Below are 25,043 nucleotides of genomic sequence, written 5' to 3'. Positions count from 1 at the left end.
GATGGTGGGCACATTCCGACCCTAGTAAGCATGTGCATCTGCTATTGAATACAAGCATGGTTGTGAAACAGTTAAACACACATATAATGATAAATTTACAACAACGTTAACCTGGTGTAATCGTGAACCGTCCCGTGTCCTCATTATCATCTTTGTATCTCAATGTGTCTCAAACATGTCATATTTCATGTTTAGTACAACTTTCATCATGTTAAAGAGTCATGTCATATTACATCTCCGCTTATTTCCATTTCATCATGGTCATATCACCTTATAGCATAAGCAATTTATCATATAAGCCTTTGTGGCATTAACCAACTATCCTAGATTTGTCTATTTGATCATTGTTTCTTTTTCCATTAAGCATGCAACTCATCACGTGTCCATAAAACTGTGCTTTCTTTTATTCATGGGAAGGGATCATTTTAAATCTTGGTATCATTTCTTTCACTCCTAATCTAAGCGAGATAAAAATATATTGGTTATGTCCATTGAATCCTAAACCACTTACATGTATGTCATTCTTCCATGTCAACGTAAGTTTAGTTAGTCATGTCTAGCTCGAGAATCATTAGCTCGCTCAAAATATATTAATTCACAAATATTTAGACTTCATTACAACATTGGTAAGTCATATTGATTTGTTCAAATAGATTCAAACAAACTTTGAATTCACATGATGTCATTTGTGTATTATCATACCAAATTTTTAATTTTAAAAGGTTAGAGTCATTGTAAAGCCGAGATACTCTAGTTATAGAAAACCCTTCCTTATATTCTTGACAAAGGCGATGTGCCAAAAGTAATAACAATACATATTTGTCAAAAAGTTCGTGTTCCTAACACAAAAGCATTCTTCCTAACATATATTATAAAAAGTTGCTTAATGCCATTTATATCTGTAAACCAAAATTGATCCAAACAGATTTGTAATCATTTTTGGTATGGCTTGTATAAAGCAAACCTCAAAAGCTACATTTACAAGTGTTGTTTAGCATATCAAAGACATGTTTAATAAAACCAATTTTTAAAAAATCATGATAATACCATAGTATTTGTATTTGTCTCTAGTGCCGGTTATATAATCATCTTATACACAACATTCAAAACAAATATCTATACAGTTCTCTAAGTCTACCTGTTAGACTCACTTCCAGGTGATGTTGTAGCCCGGGGCGTGAGAGGGGCCTTAACACCGATCCGTGGTGGCATGAAATATGCGTGAAAGCTGGAGGTGTGATAGGGGTACCGACGTGCAGGAGAAAGTGAAGGAAAAAAAGGAGGTGAATTAATTTCGATGGACCAATAACAAAAAAACAAGTGTCTTACTTTTTGATTTCCACCAATCATATTTTTACACACTTTTTAATTATATAATTTATACATTGTTTTAATGAGGTAGCGAGTAGTTAAAACTTGTGAAATCATTACACACCAAAGATGAAAAAAAGCGAGTGAGAGCTCGTGCTAAATAGCAGTGATGTGACCAATACTTTATGATATAACGGTTAAAAAAGTAAAATCATAACACATAACTTAACACTTTATGATACAAAATTAAAATACAAAATTAAATACAAAATTAAGGGGCTGTTTGGTAGCCTCTGAATGGTCATTAAGAGGCTACCTCTTAATGGAACCATTAAGAATTTTACCAATGAGAAGGTAGAAGAATGTGACATGTGATGATTTAGCATTCAGAGGTTACCTCTTAACCATTCAGATTTGAGGTTTCCTCTTATTCATTTAGAGGTTTTAAACCATTAAGAGGTAGCATCTGAATGGTCATTAAGAGGCTACCAAACAACCCCTAAGAAATACATAAGTTAAGTTCTAAGGGTTAAACATAACATAATAATCTTTATTTACTATGCCGTACAAAGTTTCAACCCTTTTCTCTCTCACTTGATGAGTCGCGTTGGGGTCGAAATACGTTGCTTCTTGCTTCTCGGCGTCGTGCACAAATCCTGACCAAATCAATCAAGGTATTCTCACTACGATCTATCCTTAATCTCCGCTTAATTATCGCTTTAATTCATTCAATTTCAATTTCGCCTAATTCAATTACCGTTTCCTGCAATCAGAATCCCTTGTTTCAACGAACGATTCGATTCGATTCACGTTCTTTATATGCAGATGATTACTGTAGCTAAATTTAGGTTTTCAATTTATATTTGAAATAGTCGAAGAGTTTAGGTTTTTGGAGAATTAGTTTTAGGAATTGTTTGTATATGTGAATCGAAGCTGCAGTTATGATGTTTTTGTGTTTAGGTTTTGAATTTGTAGATGAAATAGTTGATTTGATGCACGTAGAGTTTAGGTTTTTGGAGAATTAGTTTTAGATAGGTGTGAATTGAAGCTGCAGTTGTAAATTTATGATTTTTTGTGTTTAGAGGTTTTGAATTGGTGATTGGATTGTAGGTTTTGTGTTTTGGTTGTGTTGTGAGTTGTGAATGTGGTGTGGAGGTTTGGTTGGAGATAGTTGAGGTTTTGGTCCGGTAGGGTTTGATGTTTGGGATTGTTAGATGTGGATTTGAATGTTGAGTTATTGTAGGTGATTGATTTTGGCCGAAAACGCACGCTTTTGTCATTTATGTTACATGTTTGTAGCATTTGACTTGAAATTTGTTCGATTTTTGAATAATATGATGAAAGATGTATGGTATTGTACACTTGTATATCCACATGCGCTTATCGATGTATAACTTGGAGAGAATTTGAACAAGTCCTTGTATTGACTTTTGAGATGCATCATGCATCCTATTACTTTTTTGATGTCTTGACTGAAAAAGAAATGTGTTGTTAGTGTGATTTTGATTATATTCAACCTTTATTTATTGTTTTTGCTGCTCTGATTTTATTAGCGAAAAGTTAAGCTGAATCTTTATACACCTGGAGTTGTTACATTTTGTTATGAAATATATTGTTGCTAGAAGGCAGGAGGATTTAAATGAATTTACAAGCTCCAATAGCAGGACAGTACTCAAGGCAGGTTTCCAATCAAGGCGGAGCTTCATTGCCTGCCATCCCACAGCAACAGAATATGATGCAGAACTCTGAAGGTGGTCCCCGTGCTCCAGTAACTATGGAGCAAGCAAGGCAGTTTATACGAGATAGAATGTAAGTTATTTTTTACATGTATCTATATGTCTCGTGTATTTTGTGTGTGACTAAAATGTCTGTTTGTTACTATACTAGTGTTTGATGTAGTTATTGTAAGTGTAGAGAAGTAGAGAACTATAGACAATATTTAGTTAGGATTTCCAATTCTCTTAACTTCGTATACTGCCTAGTTTATTCATTGTTTTCTTCACATCTATGCTTGAAGGTATTCCTAAATAAATTGATCGTTTCACTTTCACTCTTAATATTTTCATGATGTTAGTCCTATGTACAATCACAGGAGATATGACTTTCATCTTCTAGGTTACAGACACTTATATTCATCTACATTACTTGTGTACAAATTTTATGAAGTAATTTGCTGTTGTGTTAATAAGTATTTTAGGAAGTCAAAAAAAGCAACACGCATTGAAAATCAATGGTAATAATATTTAATTAATTCCCTTCTCTTGCATAAACATTGTGTCGAGTTTGTTATTCTGTCTTATCTCGTAATCATGTTCACGGCCTTTTGATTCTGTTTGTTTTCATGCTTTCTCTTTATATTTATAGCTCAGAAATTTTTGTAAAGTGCTTCATGAATTAGAGTTATACCATGACTTTTGGTGGATCATATAGATTAAATCCTGATGAAATATCTTAATATTTTTCTAGCTATAAGTTCCTCACGCAGCGACTAACTCGGGAAATGCCTCCAAAGAATTATCTGGATATTGTTAGACGCTTGGAGGAAGGCCTGTTTAAAAGTGCTCAATCAAAGGTTTTTTCTTTTTATATTTACTTTTATCGTACGATATATTTTCACTTGCTGTATACATATTATATTAATTTGTATTGATGGTATTTGGAAAGTTCTATGGACGATAAGTTTTAAAAAAGAAGAAAAAGAAATGGATATTATTTTTAATTTGTTTATATTATGAACCATTAATACATATATACACACATGTCACATAATATGATTTTTTTTCCTATTTAGGAGGAATATTTGAATTTAGATACATTGGAAAACCGTTTGCAAGCTCTGCTCAAACGAAACTCAATGAACAATCAAAATCAACGATATCAGCAACAAAGTAATGCGAATGCCTCAATGGGAACAATGATTCCAACTCCTGGCTTCCCTCAAAACGGGAACTCAGGTAACATGATGTCATCAGTTGTCAATCAGGGAAGCTTTTCCATGACTACCCCTGGGCCTTCTAGAAGCATGCACACTGGTTCATTTGATGGTATTTGTTCTCTTTTTACAATTTTTTGAGTAAAATGCCATTTTCGTCCCTAAGGTTTGGCCAGTTTTGCGACTTTCATCGAGAAGTTTGTATTTCCTCATCAGGATCCAAAAGGTTTGAAATCTTGCCATTTTCGTCCGGCTCGTTAACTCCATTCATTTTTCTCTGTTAAGGCAAGGGTATTTTTGTCTTTTTTGTTAACTTAAGGGTATTTTGTTTTTTTCAATACTTGTACATCTGCTAAATGTTTGTACATAAAGTAAAAAGACCGTATTGCCCTTTAAGTTAACAAAAAAGACAAAAATGCCCCTGCCTTTACAGTGAAAAATGGATGGAGTTAACGAGCCGGATGAAAATGACAAGATTTTAAACCTTTTGGATCCAGATGCGGAAAAACAAACCTTTGGACGAAAGTCGCAAAACTGGCCAAATCTCAGGGACGAAAATGCCATTTTACCTCTTTATTTTTTATACAAGTGTTATCAACTTTTATTAGAAAAATGTTCAACTGGATCTGCTTTTACAGGAGGTTTATCTGATGGATCTCAACAGGCGATGTCTAATTTTTCATTAACGGGTGGACAAAGAATCGGCAGCCAAATGATGCCTACTCCTGGATTAAATAATAGTAATAATATTAATAGCGCGAGTAATCAATCATATGTGAAGCTGGAGCCAACTAATAATGTTTCGGTTATTTCAAATGCTGACTCAGCAATGGTGTCTCAGCCACTGCAACAGAAGCAACAAGTTGGTGGTCAAAACAGCAGGATCTTGCATAGCCTGGGAAGTCATATGGGCGGGGGGATCAGGTCAACTTTGACTCAAAAATCGTATGGGTTTCCAAATGGATCAGTAAACAGTAACTTAGGGATGATGGGTAAAAGTTCACCGATGGTTAATAGTTTGGGTAACTCCGAAGGATATTTGACAGACTCTCATTATGGAAACTCTCCTAAACTAGTATCACAGTATTTTGATCAACATCAAGGACAGATATCCCAGGGTAATTTATTCTGCACACACACATATATGCTTGATTTTTTTTTTGTTTGTGTCTATGTTGTCAAAGACGCAAGGCGCAGGCGAGGAGCATCGGCCTCGCCCGGAGCCTAGGCGCAAGGCGCAAAAAAAGCGTGGGCTTTTTTAAGAAAAGCGCACATAGAGAAAAAAAATATAAAAAATATGTTATGCTTTGAAAATAAATAAGATTCCACATATAAAATAAAAAAAAGCTATTATATATGCCATTTAAGATCATGTAGCTAATAGTTAGTAGCAAAAGTTTAGGACTTATACACACGTAGTGATACCAAAAGTTACTAGGACTTGCACAAACGTTTGCGGTTACTAAAACATTTAAACTTTAAAAAGGAATGGTTTACAGCTGCAAAAAAAAACTTTAAAAAATAACATCAAAACAGAAAAGTGCGCCTGATAGAAAAAAGCCCGCGTTTTTTACTTGTTGCGTCTTGTTCCGGGCGCGCGCCTGAGCACCGTTTTTACAAAATAAAGCCCATATTTGCACCTAAGCTACCACCAGGCGCTATAGCCTCGCTGCGCCCGAGCGCGCTGCGCTTTTGACAACTATGGTTTGTGTGTTGTGTGTGTGTGTGGGGGGGGGGGGTAACTGGTCGAAACAGATATAGGTCAACGGGACAATGGGTCATGTTCGGTTGATCCGGAAACGTTTTTGGCCCATTAATCAAAACATTTTTTTTTGCAATCTCTACTTCGTGTGTTAAAAATATGATTACAGAGAATATTGCTTTAACAACAATAATCCAGTTTGTGAATAATTTGATTTAGTAGGTTGTATGTTAACAAACAATGCACTTCGAATGGCTTTTGGCTCATTTTCCTTTTCTGCTATGATTTATCTTGTTTGATCCTTTAGGGATAAAACATGATCTGAATTAACCCTTTCATTTGGTAAAGTAGTAGTTCTTATGTTTATATGGTTAAATTTTGTAGGTGATGGATCAGGAAACCTCTTTGTTCCAACAACCTCATCTACATCACTAATGAACATGAACCCAAATTTATCGACATTACAAAGAACAAACTCTCCCTTGGTGGTCAATCAGTCAAACTTACACAATTCTGATCAGCCTGCAAACATAAAACCTTCAATAGATCAATCATATGCACAACCTTCTGATCAGCAACAACTCATTCAATCTCAAAGACAACAAAATCAGCAGAATCAATGGTTACCATATGGGCAGTCTCAGCTGATATCTGATATGGGCAATCGAATTAAATCTGAACCACAAGCGTATGAACATTTTCAGTCATCCAGAGGTAGTCAGTTGCATGCTATTTCATCTGGTTCTCAAGACATGTCTTCATCAATGCAACAAACTTCAGTGCAGCAACAGCAGATAGGTGGTCAAGGTCAACCACCTCAAGGTCAATGGCATTCCAGACTACATGAACCATCGAATCATTTAGGTAATTCATCAAATGAGATGAAAACCGAAGAGGGATTTCAAGATCAGATTCAGCGCAACAGTTTATCTTCAGAAGCATCAATGGCTGCCAATGCATCAGCAGACCTACCATCTGGCCGTGAGTTGCAGTTCAAGAATCAACAAAGATGGCTTTTGCTCATGCTGCACGCTCGGAAATGTGGTTATCCACCTGGAAAATGCCCTGAAAGATATTGCATTGTTGTTCAGAAACTTTGGAAACATATTATGTCACATAGTGATGTCACTCAGTGTCAATATCCTCGTTGTCATAGGTCTACGACATTACTTCATCATCATAAGCAATGCAAGGATGAAAGTTGTCCTGTGTGTGTTCCTGTAAAGCTCTTTGTGCAACAAAAGGGGGTCCGCCAAACAAGCTTCCCACAAACAGGAAACGGCTCACATGATTATACTTCAGAAGATTTGCATCCTTCCATTAAACGGTTAAAGATCGAGCAGTCACCCGCTGCTCAAAACCAAGACCAAAGCGAAAACGAAAACCGAAACCAAGACCAAAACCCAAACCCGATCATACCAGTTTCCATCTCTGCTACGTCTGAACGTCTTCCGGAACCTGAGACACGTCATCCGTTAAAATATGATGTTGCTGGAGTGAAACAAGAAGTTCCTACAAGTTCTATGCAAGGAACAATGAAGATCACTAAGGAGAACAATGATGGTGTATCACTCTTGTCAAATGAAGGCACAGGTTTTCCTAAGCAAGAGTTTTTTAAGGCAGAGAAAGAGGTGGGCCCAACTAAACAGGATGATGTGGCACTTGTTGCTGAGACGTCTGCTGCTGGAACCAAATCTGGGAAGCCGAAAATTAAGGGGGTATCGATGATAGAACTGTTCACACCAGAGCAGGTTCAAGAGCATATAACTGGTCTCCGGCAGTGGGTTGGCCAGGTCAGCATCTTAATATAATAGATAATTGTTTCATATAGGTTCTCTTTTAGAATCATCGTCCAAAGGTTATTGTTCAGTAAAATGGCTTGTGATATCTATTCTTTGTTCTGTTACAGAGTAAAGCAAAGGTAGAAAAGAATCAAGCTATGGAGCACTTAATGAACGAGAATTCTTGTCAGTTATGTGCAGTTGAAAAGCTCAATTTTGAACCACCACCAACATATTGCTCTCCTTGTGGGGCCCGAATTAAAAGAAATGCAATGTTTTATACTTGGGGGAGCGGTGAAACGCGTCATTTTTTCTGTATTCCCTGTTATAACGAGTCTCGAGGAGACACCATAAGTGTTGATGGAACTAATATTTTGAAAGCAAGACTAGAGAAAAAGAAAAATGATGAGGAGACTGAAGAACCGGTATTATGCTATATCTGTTCTTTAAATAATTACAAATTTTGTGTAATTATTTAGATGAATTTCTAATTCTTTTCTTTCTTTTTATAGTGGGTTCAATGTGACAAATGTGAAGCTTGGCAACATCAAATTTGTGCATTATTTAATGGTCGTAGAGATGACGGGGGTCAAGCAGAGTACACTTGCCCTAATTGCTATGTGGAAGAAGTTGAAAGAGGAGAGCGGGTCCCACTACCTCAGAGTGCTCTTCTTGGAGCTAAAGATTTACCAAGAACCATACTTAGTGATCACATAGAGAACAGATTGTTTAAGAGACTGAAGCAGGAAAGGTCAGATAGAGCAAGATTCCAAGGGAAAAGTTATGATGAGGTACTATTATCGTAACCTTCCACTAGCTGATCCTTCTTTTTATAATTTAAGAAATTGATCCAAACTAGAATTAAGCCCCCCTGCGTTGCGGCGGGGGCGTAAAACTGTGCCACACCATCGCTAGCGACCACCAACACTGAGTCGATCTAGGTACTGCGCATTGTGACGAACCTGTCAAATGGGAAAAAATAGACGTAAAAACGTTGAACCACACATGCACATTGCACCGTGTTAACTCACAAAATTTTGAACAAAACGTAAAAACTTTGATGCGCTGTGTGAACTCGTAAAATTTAGAACGAAACGTAAAACGGAAATTTGCGAAAGATGAAAAGTATAGGGGACTAAAGTTGAAAGTAAAAAAGTTGTGAGGTTAAATTGCATATAATGAAAAGTTTTGGGTTAAATAAAAAAAGTAACAGATTTGTGGGGTTAAAATTGCAAAAGATGAAAAGCTTTGGGTTAAAAGTAAAAAGTCAACTTTTTTTTTTCTGAAAAAACCCCAAAGCATGAGGTATAATCCCATCATGCATAAAAATGTTGCTAATTGAGAGTATGCAAATTATGATATGTTATTAGGTTCCTGGAGCGGAATCACTTGTTGTCAGAGTTGTTTCATCTGTGGACAAAAAGTTGGAAGTTAAACCGCGATTCCTTGAGATTTTTCAAGAGGAAAATTACCCGTCAGAATTTGCATATAAATCAAAGGTATGTAACAATATTAGTATTTTAACTTTTAAGTGTTACCGTGTTCATTTGATTGAAGTTCAAGGATTAAGATTGACCAACTACTGAACCCACTGTTGCTTCTTTTAGGTTGTTTTGTTATTTCAGAGAATAGAAGGGGTAGAAGTATGCCTTTTTGGCATGTATGTTCAAGAATTTGGAGCGGAATGTGAGCAGCCAAATCATCGTCGCGTTTATCTTTCGTATTTGGATTCAGTCAAATACTTTAGGCCTGAGATAAGAACAGTTACAGGAGAAGCTCTGCGTACATTTGTATATCATGAAATTCTGGCAAGTTTTTTTATTTGTATTTCCAAATTATTCTCAAGTTTATTGTTACATTAATCGAAATAGTCAAATACCATGATTTTGTATTTATATTTTTTTCGAATCATCCTATTTTTTCAGATTGGTTACCTAGAATATTGCAAGTTACGTGGTTTCACTAGTTGTTATATATGGGCTTGCCCTCCGTTGAAGGGTGAAGATTATATCTTGTATTGCCATCCCGAAATTCAGAAGACACCAAAATCTGATAAACTAAGAGAATGGTAAGTGGGTGTGTTAAATACAAAGTGTGAAGTATTATGCAAGGATTTCAGGACCGGACGTCGAACCGGTCTCGTTACTGGTCCATTGGTCGGGCCGGTCGGATCGGATGTTAGAACCAGGTTATGTCGCAGTTGTTATAATTATAAAAATAAATAGGGTAAAATCAAAAAAAAAAAAAATTAAGCAAAATCCGGTTCAATCTTTAAGAATCCGGTTCGATCACCCGTTTTTTCGGTCCAACCAGCTGGTTCGACTCAAAACTGGTCTGATAGGGTGGAGCGGACAGGTCTGACCCCCAGTTCCTGGTTCGGCCGACCGGTCTGGCTTTCTAAACATTGCTGTATTATGGACCATCTGACATGGATTATTGATTTTTATCATCAGGTATCTGTCAATGTTGAGAAAGGCTACAAAGGAAAATATTGTAGTTGACCTGACAAATTTATACGACCATTTCTTTGTACAATCTGGTGAATGTAAAGCTAAAGTGACTGCATCCCGTTTGCCGTATTTTGACGGAGATTATTGGCCCGGTGCTGCTGAGGATATAATTTATGAAATTCGTCAAGAAGAGGAGGGAAGAAAACATAATAGAAAAGGGCCAATGAAAAGGACCATTACAAAAAGAGCTCTCAAAGCTTCCGGTCAAACCGATCTTTCTTCAAACGCTTCTAAAGATCTGTTACTCATGCATAGGGTAATTTTCTTCTTCATTATATATTCACAAAACAAAAAAGAAAAAATAGAAAAAAAAAAACTCAATATCAAATATACCCGTTCAAAATACTTAAAATTTCATATTTACTCATTTCATTTAATACACTTTATTATATGATTGTTATACCTTTCTTTTTCTCCTTACACTCCAAACTCTGATATCTTAATGCAAGTTTTAAGGTAAAGGTATTGAGGTCATAAATTAAAAAAATTGGTATATTTGATATTATTGTTTTTTTAGTTGGGTAAATATGATATTATACCAAGTTTTAAAGGGATATATGAATTTACTCTCAGAAAAGGAAAAAATCATAGTTATTGCATCGTATATTAGCAAGAGTTTTTTTTATTGTAGTAAGATAGACAAGTCTGCTAGTGTTTGAACATGTACTTTAAAACTCATAAATAATAAAAATGAATAGATTTGATTTTTTATCAAATTATGCATTTGTAATTTTGTATATTGTATATTGTCATTTGTCACTATTCATACCCTACTTTATGTCTTTATCAACCTTGTGGTTCATCTTTTTTTTTTTTTTTACATGTTCTTTTTACAGCTTGGTGAAACAATATCCCCGATGAAGGAAGATTTCATCATGGTTCACTTGCAGCACCCATGTACTCATTGCTGTATCCTTATGGTCTCTGGAACACGTTGGGTTTGCAACAACTGCAAAAATTTTCAGCTCTGCACTAGGTAGCCAGCCACATGTATAGTTGTATGCATGGAATATGCATTCATATATTGTATGTGACATTAATTAATCATTATGTATGTTTGTTTCAGTTGTTATGAAATTGAACAAACTCGGGAAGAGAGGGAGAGACATCCTATTAACCAAAGGATCAAACATCAACTTTATCCTGTAAGTTGGTATTTTTTTGACGGTTAGATTTTCTTTCTTTTTTTTTGTGTCTGTTCTAGGGTTCGTAATCTTGAATTTGCTCACACTTTGGTTCTTTTGATTCCGAGCAAGATTCTGGCTTGAAAGCGACAAATCAAACCCGGCCAGTTTGGGTTGGTTGGCCGGTTTAAGTGGTTGACGGTTCAGTCATAATTCTTTGGCGGTTTGAACTGAAATTTTGTTTCAAAATCGTTAGCATGTATTAAAAGTGGTTCATGAGAATATACGTATACATAACTGCATATTCAAAAAATAAAAAAATACAAATAGATAAAAAAAAGACTGAATCAGATCGTCGGCCAGCTCGTTAAACCGCCAAAATCAAACCATGAACAAAACACATAAATCTCACAATGGCGGCTTTCTTTGGTTTGGATGGTTTGGTTGGTTTCAACGGGTTATGTACACCGCTATTTTGTGTAACTAAATTTTGATACTATTTACGGTGATGTCCATGACTTAAAATAAGGGTGCTAAACGGGTCGTGTTCGCGGGTTGACACAATGACACCCGAAAATCGTGTCATACATATGAACCCGAATATTCGCGGGTTGACCCAAACACGACTCGAGCAACCCATAGTTGTTAAAAGCCATCGCCTCTTGCGCCTAGGCCCAATTTCCTAGCAAGGCGAGGCAATTGCGCCTTAAGTCAAGGCAATTGCGCTTTAATTCTCCAGGTGATGGTTCATGCGCATATTCCAGTGAGATTCCTAGATTCTAGAGAGTTTCCGGCCAAGTTCTTTAAATTCTGGCAAGATTCCAGCTAGATTTCCTACTTTTATCTAACGAAAACTATTTTTCTACACTTATAAACAAGCATTTATAACTTTTGGTACTAAATAGACGATATAAAATGTTATATAATAGCTTTAGTTTTATTTTATTTGAAGAATAGTATTAACTTTCTATTATATAAAAATATTTTAAGTTTTTTTGTTGTGCACTTTTTTTTTTCTCAGGCCCGCACTTTTTTTGCGCCTTGCGCCTAGGCCACAGGCGAGACTTATGCGCCTTGAGTGCGCCTAACGTCTTTAATAACTATGGTTCAACCCAATTTTTTTAGTTTTTTTTCGCAAATTAATATATTAAAATTAAAATTTACTACAAAAAACACAAATGTATATAATACAATTACATTTAGATTATAAAATATTATGTCGATTTCTCTTTTTAAGTTATAAACTTGTAATTATGTTATAAAATACACACCCAATTCAGTTTATGACATAAAACATATTGTAAAAAAAATATAATATACATGGGTAAAACGGGTCAGCCTGCCAAGCTCGCGAATTTCGTGTTAGGTTCGTGTCGTGTTAGAAATTCACACCCCTAACTTGAAATGATCAAGAATTTAAATGGATTAAAATTAACTATGCAGATGGAAATCAATGATGTGCCTACTGATACGAAAGATAGAGACGAAATTCTCGAGAGTGAATTCTTTGATACGAGACAAGCCTTTCTTAACCTTTGCCAAGGAAATCACTATCAATATGATACGCTGAGACGCGCTAAACATTCATCAATGATGGCATTATATCATCTTCACAACCCAACAGCTCCTGCATTTGTCATAAATTGCATTATATGCCGTCTTGATATTGAAACAGGCCAAGGTTGGCGATGCGAGATCTGCCCCGATTACGACATATGCAATTCATGTTATCTCAAAGGTAGAGGTCGTGATCATCCTCACAAGCTGACTCATCATCCCTCAATTGCTGAGCGTGATGCACAAAACACAGAAGCTCGACAACAACGAGTTCTTCAGGTAATATATACAAATAAGTTAAACAAGTTTGACTTTTTTATTATTTGTAACATGACAATTTAGGGGTGCACGGTTCAGTTTGGTTATTAGCCTTAACTGAAATCGTAACCAAGTTGTTGGTTAATTGGTTCAGTTTATTTGGTTAATTTGTCGGTTTTCGGTTCAGTTAATAACCAAACCATACTTGGGCTAAAATTTACTTTGTATAAATACATGAAATGGTAGTATAAATACATAAAAACTTTGGTATAAATACAAGAATTGGATGTATAAATATATGAAATGGAGGTATAAAACATAAAATACATGAAATGGAGGTATAAAAGCTAGATATATTTATAAAATATGAATTGTACGGTTTGGTTAACCAAGAGTACAAAAAATAACCGATAACCGATCTTAGGTTAATTTTGGTTTGGTTTTGTCGGTTTTCGGTTCGGTTTCAATTAACGGTTTGGGTTTTTGCTCACCCCGATATGACATGGTTGAATTCATTGCAGCTAAGGAAGATGCTTGATCTTTTGGTGCACGCTTCCCAATGTAAATCGGGTCAATGCCAGTATCCAAATTGTAGAAAAGTGAAGGGACTTTTCAGACATGGAATGCAATGTAAGATACGCGCTTCTGGTGGTTGCCTCCTCTGCAAGAAAATGTGGGATCTTCTTCAGCTTCATGCACGCTCTTGTAAAGACTCCCCATGCACCGTTCCCCGCTGCAGGTCCGTTTTCAGTTTATATATATATAGGATCAAGATCAAGAGAAAACCCTCTTGAGTTGTGAGAACTTAGAGACAAGTTTTACCCCCATTCTTTGCACACATGTAGATTAAAATGTTACAAATACAACTGTAAAAAAAAAGAAAAATTTCGAAGCGGCGTTTTCAGCCCTTTTACGCTGCTGTAAAAAGCTGCTGACATCAGCATGAATCAGCATTTACACCAACTGTAAGGGTTTTTTACGGGTGGTGTAAATCAACAAAAAAACTACTATTTTTTTTGGACAAGTTAATTTTTTTAGGATTTTAGGGTTTTTTTTTTTAAAAGTCTTTTACTAGCAAATGCCTGAATGGTTTAGACGTTTGCCTCTGAATGGTTAAGCATTATACAGAGTCTGAATGGTTAAGACCTCTAATCTGAATTGGTCAGACATTTGCCTCTGAACGGTTAAGCATTATACTGGCTCTTAATGGTTCAAACCTCTTACTGGTTCAGCACTTAATGATTCAGACCTCTTACTGGTTCAGCACTTAACCATTAAGAAGTTGTCAAACAACCCTAGTTCTCACAACTTGTAGGAGTTTTCATTTTTACCTTAACCATATATATATATATATATATATATATATATATATATATTACCTTAACCATATATAACCAAGTATATATGATTTGATAAATGATTAATACAGGGATCTGAGGGAACATCTGAGAAGGCTGACCCAACAGGCGGATAGCAGGCGGAGGGCAGCAGTTATGGAGATGATGAGGCAGCGGGCGGCAGAGGTTGCTAGCAGCAGTTAATGATGGGATCAAACTGTATATATACACCAGTTCCGTGATAAGTTAGTGTACAGTTACAGTTTTGATTAGTTGGATTTTCAAGTATATTTTTTTTTTTGGAATGGGGCAACAGCAGCAGCAGGTAGCTGGGCAACATAGGGATAGAACAAGTACAGACTATAGGCAGGTTTGACTAACTTTATTTCAACAATTAAGACATGGGATTTTGTTTTTAAATTTTTTTTTTTTGCTTGGTAGTGACCTTAGGTCATGCAAATATTTCTCCCACTTTGTTTTATAGTGATTGTTCATTTAAAGTCGTGTGAAGTTGCTCGATCTATGCCAGTTTGAAGATCAAAACTCACAAAGAAATCACCCCTTTTTTTGTAAAAGAAGTTGCCCATTTTGACCCGTTAATGAATCTGATCCGGTTTATTCATCAAACCGGTTCGATTAAAATGGTGAACCTAAATAATTTATATTAAACGTGAATTGTATTGGTTGAATAAAGATTACATACTAAAGGCTTTATATATAGGGCATGATATTACATTACAGTTTGATACATTATACAACGAACTATTTAAAATACTATTCCGGCTTAAATAATAGTCTAACATTCCCCTGCTAATCGAGGGCGGGGAACAACTTGCAACTTGGGCCGTAAAAAAAGAAAACGTTGTGAAGATAACGACTAAGTGAACACATCAGCAATTTGATCACTTGTAGATATGAACTTAACATTTAGATCACTTGAGCCACTGGTTCACGAACAAAAAGAAAAATCTACTTCAACATGTTTCCAAATAAGCAATTAGAAACAAGAAATGGCTCAACCATAGCCTTCCAATATCCATAGTTGGTGTGGAGAGGGTGAAGGCAAACCTGTGAGAATTGTGATTGGTTTTCTCTTGAGAAGTAAAAGGAGCAAGATTGACCATGGTGATTGGTTTCAATAGGTTGGTAGTGTTTCAGTAGAGTAGAGATGGAAGTGTTAGGGTAGCCGGAAAAGAAATTTTGTGTGACAGGTAGGGTAGGGGTTAGCGATAGGTTAATTAACCTAGCTGTGATACCATATTAAACGTGAATTGTATTGATTGAATAAAGATTACAATTTAATACCCTATACAATGAACTATATAAAATACGATTCTAAGTTGAATAATATAGTCTAACAATTTATCTGGACAATTTACTAAGGAGGTGAATGTTAGGGTCGATGGTGATTCCTTACTCCACATGTGAGCAAGTTGAAACATTAAGTGAGTTTACATGCGGCATTAATTGCATAATTCCACACCCTTGCGTGTGCACACTACGATTATGGATAATGGGCGCAACGTGGTGTTTTGATGGTACACTTGTGGATGATATATGAAACTATTCATGAAAGAGGTTTACAATGTATAATATCATTGTTGACACTAGTGGTTACTCATTATGGTTCATGACTTCCATGAATTGTTCATACACCGGATGTGTTTAAGACATGAAGTTTACGTTTAAAACATGAACATTTATCTCATGCTCAAGGGTCGAGAACTATGTCAACGTTTTCATGCTCTAAACTGCAATCAATGTCTTCATTCTCATAACATCGCCGTGCAACTATATTCACACTTGGAAGCGCATAGATATGATCATATGGCACATGCCTCGCAAATGCGAATATTCATCCACCTTCTAGTGTAATTAATGTATGAAAAGTTCGATCAAAGTTTTGTAGATTTCTTACAGTGTACTTTTTTCATGTAATAAAATACTAGTTTTTGTCACTTTCTATTTGTTAGATCCGATCCAAATCGAAACTACTGACACTAGTCACCTATACGGTTCAGACTTTGCAATGACAACAAATGTTTTAACAATCAGATTAAGAATCATCGCAACGAAACAACATTCTTACAACCATGGTCTAAAAGAGCAAAGGTTGTATGAATAAACAAATTCGAGTTATTATGATCTATACGGGTCAAACTTTGCAATGACAACATATGTTATAATAATCAAATTAAGAATCATCGCAACGAAACAATTTTCTTATAACCACAATCTAAAAGAGAAAAGGTTGTATGAACAAACAAACAACTCGAGTTATTACGATCTTCTAGAATGTCCTGGAGAACTTTCTGATTTCATACATAATGGACGATATGGAAACAAGATCCTTGTTAAGGGCGGACCCACCATCGATTTTCTTCATGCAATCGGAGAGTCTTGTATAGTAAAGTAGAAGTTGCGTCAAGGCGGCTCTTAATATCTCCATTCCACATAGGAAGTTGCTGAACGACGTGATTACATCACTGTGCATCAATTCTATTGCTGCTTTCCATCTACTTCCAAAATCCTTCACGAGTGGTTCAACTTCAGCCACCGTGATTGGTTTGTCAGATCCGGAATTCGGGTCCTCAGCTGCAATTCAAAACGTCAACCTTAGTCTGACCTATTTTGACCAATATAATCGATAACAAACACAGAATGTGATGAAAATTCATAAACTCACAGGCACGGGTTTTTACAAACTTTATCAGATTGCCAAAATGTTCCAACAGCAATTCTTCCTGTGAGAAACAGATTTTATATCATATTATGTGCTAAATATGATTACAAAAACTAAACAAAATTATGACAAAGCTACATGTATATGCATTTAAGGATATTATGTAGTTAAAAACTCACCACATAAACAGCAGTATAGTTCTTCAGAAGGTCTTCAAAATGGGCCTGAATTTTGCCACCTTCTGGGCCCGCTTCCTAGAAATGAAATCACATTATAGCTAATACATAAATAAATGTACAATGTAAGCGTAAAAGAAAAATTTTATTGATATATCTAGTATGTTAATGCAAAACTCTAACCCTAATACGAGCACATTCCTGTGAAGCAAGCCCAACAGTGAGAAAGGGAACATAATATTAGAGGCGGAAAATAGTGAGACGGAACGGGTCAAATAGAATAAATTTATGGTATGGGTCAAAAAAGGTTGGTTAGGATTTGGTTGACCTAAACAGTCCCCAAAACTTAGCTTTTTTATAAATAACTTGTGTATCCAATATGATTGCAGAAATATATATTTTACTTTTTTTTAAGTAAATGGTAGACATCAGAAAAAACAAAAGGCTAATTTATTGAAATAATAAGATAGTTGGCCGGATTCGAGTTGGCTAATCTCCAATACAAAACACTGAATAATCAAAGTAAACAAGACATAGGAAACTAGAATAGGAAATGGATACTTAAATAAGAAATATAGTAGTTACTAATCCTAAATTTCAGCCCCTACATTCAGCCTCTTGACTTTGACTTTGACTTCCCTAAAATTCAGCCCCCTGATTTCTTGCCTTCTTTCCCACCACCCCACATCAGCTGGGTCTGACCCGACCCAGTTTGACCCTGATCCAGTATTGGATTCCTATCAGTAAACTTCAGACCATTTAACCCGTTTCTTATTCAGTGAACTATTATTTAGCAGTTTGACCCATTTCAGGTAAAACGTAACCCGAATTGATCCATTCACAAGTAAATGGATCGAAATTGCAATCACTACATGAAACAACACAATACACAGTTTGATCTGACAAAAAAAAGCTTCGTACCTTCAAAACCGCAATTGTCATGTCATAGTTATTAATAAGAAAAACCGTCTGCAGTTTCGGTTTTGTGAACATTTTGGCAAGCTTAATTAGCAAGTCATCAATAGCCATTTTCAGTCTTTCCATGTTCAGGTCAAGCTGTGAATGGAACAGAAAGTTAAAAGCTAATGCCTCTCGGGTTTACATAACAAATGTATTAGACACATGAGTTTCTGAATCAAACCTGTCCATCCCCGTAGTCAACATTAAGTTGAATAAGCGAAGCTGTAAACTCAGCGTAACGCCTCATGACGTAATGCGGGTGCACATCATCTTCCCACAATGTTTTTACATTTGCGTTGCGCAAACTGTTTATGTGCATATCAAATACCATCTTGAAACGTGGCCATAATGATATATTCACCTAACCACAATCATGTAATGTTAATTACAGCAATATAAACAAAAATACAAAAAACTTTATTCACATTAACAAAAAATACACGTTACCTTGTCTAAATAAGAATCAAGACATGGAATCCGTCGCCTAGACATTATGAGCTGAAAGTGGTATAAAAAAATGATGTATTATACGAAGAAAAGAAGTGTTATTATTATGTTTAGTATTATCATCATTATTATTATAAACTTGAGTTGTTACCTGGTGTTGATGGGTGATGCGGATCATAAGCATTATACCAATTGCATCAAAGGAGTTTGGAAGAACCGTACCAAAGTGCTCATCCATTACAGCAAATGGCCCTGACAAGAATTTAAAATTAAAAAATGTTACTGGTGAATATATGCTATTGAAATTAGACAAATGTGTTCTAGAGAATTTGATCAATACCTGAAAATATTTCGTAAAATACAGATTCTTCTCCAAAGAAATCACCACAGAACACATATCTGCAAAACATTATAAAAGTTAAACGGTGTATTCCTGGTTCAAAAGACACATTTGTACATGTGTGTGTGTGTGTGTGGGTGGGGGGGGGGGGGGGGGGGGTTAAAACATATATACAGTACTCTGAAGTGGCAGTATCCATAAGCAGCTTATGCAAGCTCCTGAAGAGAACTTCATAAGGATATTTTTTTGAGCTTGCTTCAGCAATATGTGGAATTAACGAAGGCTCATCAATTTCCTAAATCAGTAGCAACTAAATAAGAAAACTGGGATGCCAGGTGGCAAGAAAACAAACAGAAATAAGTTGAAATCAGTTATAAGACCTTGAGAATGCTTATCCTATCTCCGAGAGCAAAGATAGCAGACCGGTTTTTCAGAGGTTCTCTTCCTCTTGAAAAAAGGCTCGTGCTTCTGGTGTCAACACCTATCAGATCTGTAGGTCCCGCTATATCTAGTTGTAGTTTCTCTAATGCTTGAATATAAGCACGGAAATGAGCGCTTAGGACCTGAATAATAAAAAGATGTCACTTTCAAGTTATAAAAAGGTCACACCATGACCTGATTATATGTTTATATACCATGTAAAAATGTAACCAAAAGTACACAATAAAAATAATCGACGTCTTAGAGAAATTTAATTAGTCTACCTTGTTCATGGTATCAGTATATGCTGCCCGAACTTCATTATAAACATCCTTCCCATGCTCTTTGAGAAAGGAAATAGCATACCTGCATGAGTAATAGACCCGATAATACATGATTAATCTAAATAATAAAGTTATTACAAGATATCCTATATAGATAAATATATAAGATTATGTATTAGTCCAGTATGTATAGCCCAATCGGCCCTAGGGTTTAGTTTAGATGTGGTTCCTTTATACATGCCCCCTCCATGATCTAAATACACAAGACATATACATTACAATCATTTATATTCCTTCATCAGTTCATCTTGTCTCTGATTGCAAGAGGCTAAAATAGATTGGATGCTAAGCCAATGCAATTGTATGAAATTATATAGTCGGGGGGACAATCATGAGAACTATGTTGTCAAAAGCGCAAAAAGCGAGCGCCTAGGCGCTCGGGCGCAGCGAGGCGCACCTATAGCGCCTGGTGGTAGCCTAGGCGCAAAAATGTTTTTTTTTTTTTTTTAAACGGTGCTGAGGCGCAAAAAGGCATGCGACTAGGCGCAGAAGCAGAAAACAAAAGGTAACGCATAAAAAAACGAAACCGCGCGGGCCCGGGTTTTCGGAGCTGCATTCGTGTCCGCAGGACGTGCGGGCACGCACGAGTTCATATCCACTAGATACCATAATTACTGGATATATCATACTGAAGACAGTTAAGAGAGAAAACTGACTTGTATTTTAACAGGATGCTCTGCTGAAGAATCTGGATATTTGTTTTAGGTTTCCGCAATGCATAAAGCTTCTGAATCATGAATTCAAATACCTGAAAGTTCAAACGAAAATTAAAAATAAAATAAAATAAAATAAACAAAGAGAGACAATCAACAAAAATCAAACATGCCAATAAGTTTACCTTCGAAATTGCTTTCTGTCTAAGTCTTTCTAACTCAGGCTGAACATCTTTTAGAGCATTTGACGTTTTAACCATGGAATCTACTTCCACAAACTTCAACTTCTTACTCAGGATCTCCAGAGTCCTAAGGTATTCCTCATTTACCTAAAGTCATATTTGGAATCAAAGATCAAACAAATAATATGCATTGCAGTATGTTTGCCACATAAATGTAAATCAAACGTCACAGAAGATCTCAAGACGTTGCAGTATATCAAATTTCTTGCTTTTCTAACAAAAATACAAGCTGGTACGAGTCGGCAATTTTAAAACCTCCATTAAGTTAGCAAAATCGGCATTTCCAGCTCCATCAAAACAAAATTAACAAAAATCCAAGAAACATGTTGCAGCCCAAAACTAATTACCTCTCCATCAACAATTATGTCTATCATCCTTGGTGGTACAATAATTTCTTCAACAAATTTCGCCAATTTTGATTCTGCGACCTGTGACATATGGCACAAACTGTAAATCATAGTGGATTAGAGAAAACTTTTAATTAATATAAAACACGCAAAGTTGCATTTGAAAGATATGTTTAAAACATTAGGCACCTATTTGGCTATTTCACACAAATGACACACACGTAGACTTGCAGTATACCCACATTATATAGCTGGAGGCCCACACATATATAGACTAGCAGGCCCACACTTGATAACAATGCAGCAAATCCTAATGTTAGTAAATGACTTGAATCAGAGTTGAGATGATAGATTTATTATTTCACTTTGTAACTACAATTATTTTTCAGGTAGTAGGTAAAGACTTCTATGACGTCGACTTAATGTTGTTAAATCACGAGAGGCCTGAAATAGTTTATCAATAACCAGTGAATTTACAGAACATAACGGTGATACCTTGCGATTTTTGAGCTTGAGCCCCATATCCAAAGATTTCTCCTGAAGAATTTTTATGTCTGAACTAATAGAGCCAATCTCAACCTACCACAATATATATGGAATAATTTGAAGAATGCAATATAAAAGTATGATCATAATTTCCACGATCTTAGCATAAGAAACCTGCAATACACTTTTGTCTGAAACATAAACCATTACCTGAAATCCACCAAGTAAAGTTTCCATTTGTGAAAGAATGATGTCACAATCACGGATTTGATCATGCAGTGACACTAGATTATCACTCTCTGTTATGTACTCCTGTTAATAAGAAATTAAGAAGTTAGGTCAACGTAAATATGCAAATAATGGTAGCATGGTACCTTAAATGCAAACATGAATAGAAAAAACAATAATAGATGCAGAATTCAGAAATTAGAGAATATAAATTAAAAAAAAACAAACAAATAACTGCAGCTGGGCCACCTGCCTGTATTGAGTCCAATTCTACTTGGCGTAAATTGTTTTCAACTCCCTTAGTATACTCCCGCAATTTCACACCTTTTGATAATATGTTTGCAACAACCTAAAAGCAAACAAGTAAACACCACATTATGCAAAAGTACATACGTGTCAAAATACAAATTTCAGTTGCCATTACAGTTAGAACTACATAAAATCATGAATAAATCCTCACAATAAGAGATGAAAACACTTATAAACACCAAATTTCAAATAGAAATGGTCCAGTTATTTTTTAACAACTGTACACATGCATGGTTTTAGCCAGGAAATATTTTGACATATATCAAAGAAGTGTACATGAAACGATATACATCTAATAAATAATTAATTATCGAATAACCAACCGAATAAGTGTTGATATAAGTAAAGGTACCTCGTCGGCTTTGCACTCTTCAAGCTCTTGTTGTAGGCCTTCCAATGATATATCATTGCTGTAATAAACCAATCATTGATTCAAAAAGCTCAAAATCAAGCTTTTGACTTCATTACATAATAACAACATTTAAAATCAATCAATACTAAAACTAAAAGTCTAAAACTATAAACACAAACTATTATCTTAACTTTCGGCTGGACCAAGGGTAAAGAAGTGTACCTGCCTGCATCTTCTTCAATAGTTAAATCACCAACAACCGACCCTAAATTAAAAACAGATTTGCTGGAATCCATGGTTTCACCTTCTGATTTATGCTGAGAACACCAAAATATCCACACACATGTCACACATAGATAAAAAATGAACCGAAAAAGCTGCGCTAAGCAACCACTTTCAACTAACTATATACAAATGAGGGAGTACCAATTCATCTGTTGCCATTTTTCCAGTCAATACAACAATCACTGGCCTGCTATCTGTATGCAATTAGAACCAACGCAGAACTAAGTTAACAAAACTAGAGGGTTACAAAGTACAAACCACCAAAATATACACAAAAATACACAGCTAAGTTAACTTATCATTCAATTTGGTGCTATTCACAAAGTAGCATTTGAACTAAAACTATGACATTATCAATCACATTTCGATATCCCGATCAATATCTACTGATGGTGGAAATATAAATCTATGTAGCCTACAGGAAGCAAAATGGCAGACAAGTTTATAGTAGAGCAAGGTGCTAAGAAGATCACTGCAGCGCCTCTTCATTTCGACACCAAACCCCAAATTCTAATCCAAATTCTGATCCGAACAAATTAACCACCAAATTCTGATCAAATACACACCAAAAACACACACAGATCCGAACAAATTAACCAACTACGGCCCTAACAAAGTCAAAATTGGCATAAGTTTAGTCAAAACCACATGAATTCGACTCCAAAAACAACTTCAATTAAACAAAATCGGTCAAATCGGAAGTATACAGCCAAAATCGCGATATAAACAGCATGAACAATTTGAGAATTGAATGTTAGTTACAGATAGATGAAAACTGACCTGTAATCGACGGTTAGGATTGAACAATTTGAGAATTGAAAGATGAAGAAAATCTAGGGTTTGATTTGATTGATCCTGTTGTTCTGTGATGTGATGGATCTTGAAGGAGGTGGTGGTGTTGTGTAAAGCTGTTGAGAGGTGATTTATTATTAATCGAGCACGTAAAAACACAAAATACTCTCATGTGTATTTTTCGACTCCATACTTTTTTTTTTCGAAAATTAAACTTCATTAACACACCTTCGACCCAATAGGCAAAAGGGCAAACAAACTACCACACCCTCGACCCAAACGGGCAAAGGAAAAAGAAATTACAACATGTACAACGGATATTTACACCACTCCTCCCATCTAATATAATTACATGAAGTTCTGAGGCAAAACATCTCGCCTTTATCTCCCCTATGATATCTTGCGTACTACATTTTTTCTGGTTGAACACCACATCGTTCCTTTCTTTCCATATGCACCAACAATCTATCATCGCCAACCCGTGAATGATATTATCCGCCTTCTTACCACACTTAATGAAATTATGGATGTCTAAGATGTCATTGTACTCAAAAAAGAAAAGCGGAGGAATATTGCACCAAACGCTGAAGGCCGCCCACACCCTAGTAGCCACCATGCAAGCAGTAAACAGATGCTCCACCGTTTCCTCGAATTCGACACACATAGGACACAAGACCGAAGATATATCTATATTCCTCTCCAATTCTTGTAGGAAGCCTATCTAAATTGTCTCTCCAATTCATAATGTTGCATTTAATGGGCACCCATTTGCACCAAACGAAGTTTGGAGGATGGCTATTACCTCTATCATTAATCAGAGCCTTTTTAACCATCCTCACCGATAAACCGTTCTGACTATCATCAATCCAATACCAGGCATCCTTAATGTTGGAGAGTCTCAAGAGATTGAGGGTCTCGCAACATTCCTTCCATTCCTTTAACATACTTAGCTAAAAGATCTGAGTTAGGCTCAAATGACAAACCGTGCAAGATTTTGAAACATAAAGTACAAAACTCGTTAACTTTTGCGCTAAAGGATAACGCCTGCAATTTGGTGTAAACATAAAGGACAAAACTTGTAATTTACTCTTTTTTATTATACAACTTTGTTTACTTGGTTTTGATGGGTTTTTTTTTTTGATAAAACTGTAAGCTGATCGGAGTGTCGCGCTCGGGTCAAAGATAATATTTATAATCCCAAATTACCCTTAACAATGCGTCAGTGGTAGCAAGGGGTCGAACCACGAAGAGTTTGTGGTTTGCGTATGGATGTGATTGATTTTAGATGTTGTCACTTTAACTATGAAGCTTGCTATGAATTTTATTGATTTGTTTGTTTGGAAGTGTGTCGAAATGAACCAACAAGTTTGTTTTGGATTATTGAACTAATAAAAGCTTAAATGATTGTACGAAAACTTAATGAACGGTTTAAAACAATATATGAAAACAAGGTTCACACCCGGTTCG

At 35.8% G+C, this 25,043-nt stretch overlaps 2 protein-coding genes across 3 annotated transcripts; one reads left to right on the top strand and one right to left on the bottom strand.

Moving 5' to 3' along the window:
• Window positions 1–1,863: 1,863 nt before the first annotated feature.
• Window positions 1,864–15,012, top strand: LOC110941377 (histone acetyltransferase HAC1). Of its 2 annotated transcripts, none has more exons than XM_022182999.2 (17): window positions 1,864–1,985; window positions 2,937–3,120; window positions 3,778–3,883; window positions 4,103–4,355; window positions 4,882–5,361; window positions 6,330–7,738; window positions 7,855–8,151; window positions 8,239–8,517; window positions 9,097–9,225; window positions 9,334–9,534; window positions 9,652–9,794; window positions 10,180–10,492; window positions 11,073–11,212; window positions 11,303–11,381; window positions 12,804–13,196; window positions 13,697–13,914; window positions 14,605–15,012. In XM_022182999.2, exons 2-17 carry the CDS (start codon window positions 2,951–2,953, stop codon window positions 14,714–14,716), a joined length of 4,722 nt encoding a protein of 1,573 aa, XP_022038691.1. In that variant the 5' UTR covers window positions 1,864–1,985; window positions 2,937–2,950; the 3' UTR covers window positions 14,717–15,012. The 2 variants fall into 2 exon arrangements, with proteins under 2 accessions (XP_022038691.1, XP_022038692.1); XM_022183000.2 differs by having other exon boundaries at window positions 1,870–1,985; window positions 2,934–3,120.
• A 1,589-nt stretch (window positions 15,013–16,601) lies between these two features.
• On the bottom strand, window positions 16,602–23,745 carry LOC110941376 (vacuolar protein sorting-associated protein 52 A). The gene is made up of 21 exons (XM_022182998.2): window positions 23,565–23,745; window positions 22,926–22,978; window positions 22,722–22,816; window positions 22,500–22,557; window positions 22,092–22,187; window positions 21,821–21,922; window positions 21,620–21,703; window positions 21,125–21,205; window positions 20,721–20,864; window positions 20,539–20,630; window positions 19,823–19,904; window positions 19,499–19,681; window positions 19,298–19,413; window positions 19,119–19,177; window positions 18,930–19,030; window positions 18,779–18,829; window positions 18,513–18,692; window positions 18,293–18,427; window positions 17,375–17,449; window positions 17,199–17,256; window positions 16,602–17,107 (listed from the first exon to the last, which is right to left on the bottom strand). The coding sequence occupies exons 2-21, from the start codon at window positions 22,941–22,943 to the stop codon at window positions 16,803–16,805; spliced, it is 2,115 nt and encodes a 704-aa protein (XP_022038690.1). The 5' UTR covers window positions 22,944–22,978; window positions 23,565–23,745; the 3' UTR covers window positions 16,602–16,802.
• Window positions 23,746–25,043: the final 1,298 nt, after the last annotated feature.

The sequence above is a fragment of the Helianthus annuus genome, chromosome 5 (genome assembly GCF_002127325.2).
Source record: "Helianthus annuus cultivar XRQ/B chromosome 5, HanXRQr2.0-SUNRISE, whole genome shotgun sequence".
In the NCBI taxonomy this organism is placed as follows: Eukaryota; Viridiplantae; Streptophyta; class Magnoliopsida; order Asterales; family Asteraceae; genus Helianthus; species Helianthus annuus.
Note: the sequence above shows the minus strand (reverse complement) of the source record. Positions and strands in the feature narration are given on the sequence as shown.

Coding starts and splice junctions, on each gene's coding strand:
- LOC110941376 (XM_022182998.2), bottom strand. Junction 19,178..19,297: donor ATGGATACTGCCACTTCAGA/GTACTGTATATA, acceptor AATGTTTTGCAG/ATATGTGTTCTGTGGTGATT. Junction 18,428..18,512: donor TTGACTACGGGGATGGACAG/GTTTGATTCAGA, acceptor TTCCATTCACAG/CTTGACCTGAACATGGAAAG.
- LOC110941377 (XM_022182999.2), top strand. CDS start 2,951: ATGAATTTACAAGCTCCAATAGCAGGACAGTACTCAAGGCAGGTTTCC. Junction 9,226..9,333: donor AATTTGCATATAAATCAAAG/GTATGTAACAAT, acceptor TGCTTCTTTTAG/GTTGTTTTGTTATTTCAGAG. Junction 13,915..14,604: donor TGCACCGTTCCCCGCTGCAG/GTCCGTTTTCAG, acceptor TGATTAATACAG/GGATCTGAGGGAACATCTGA.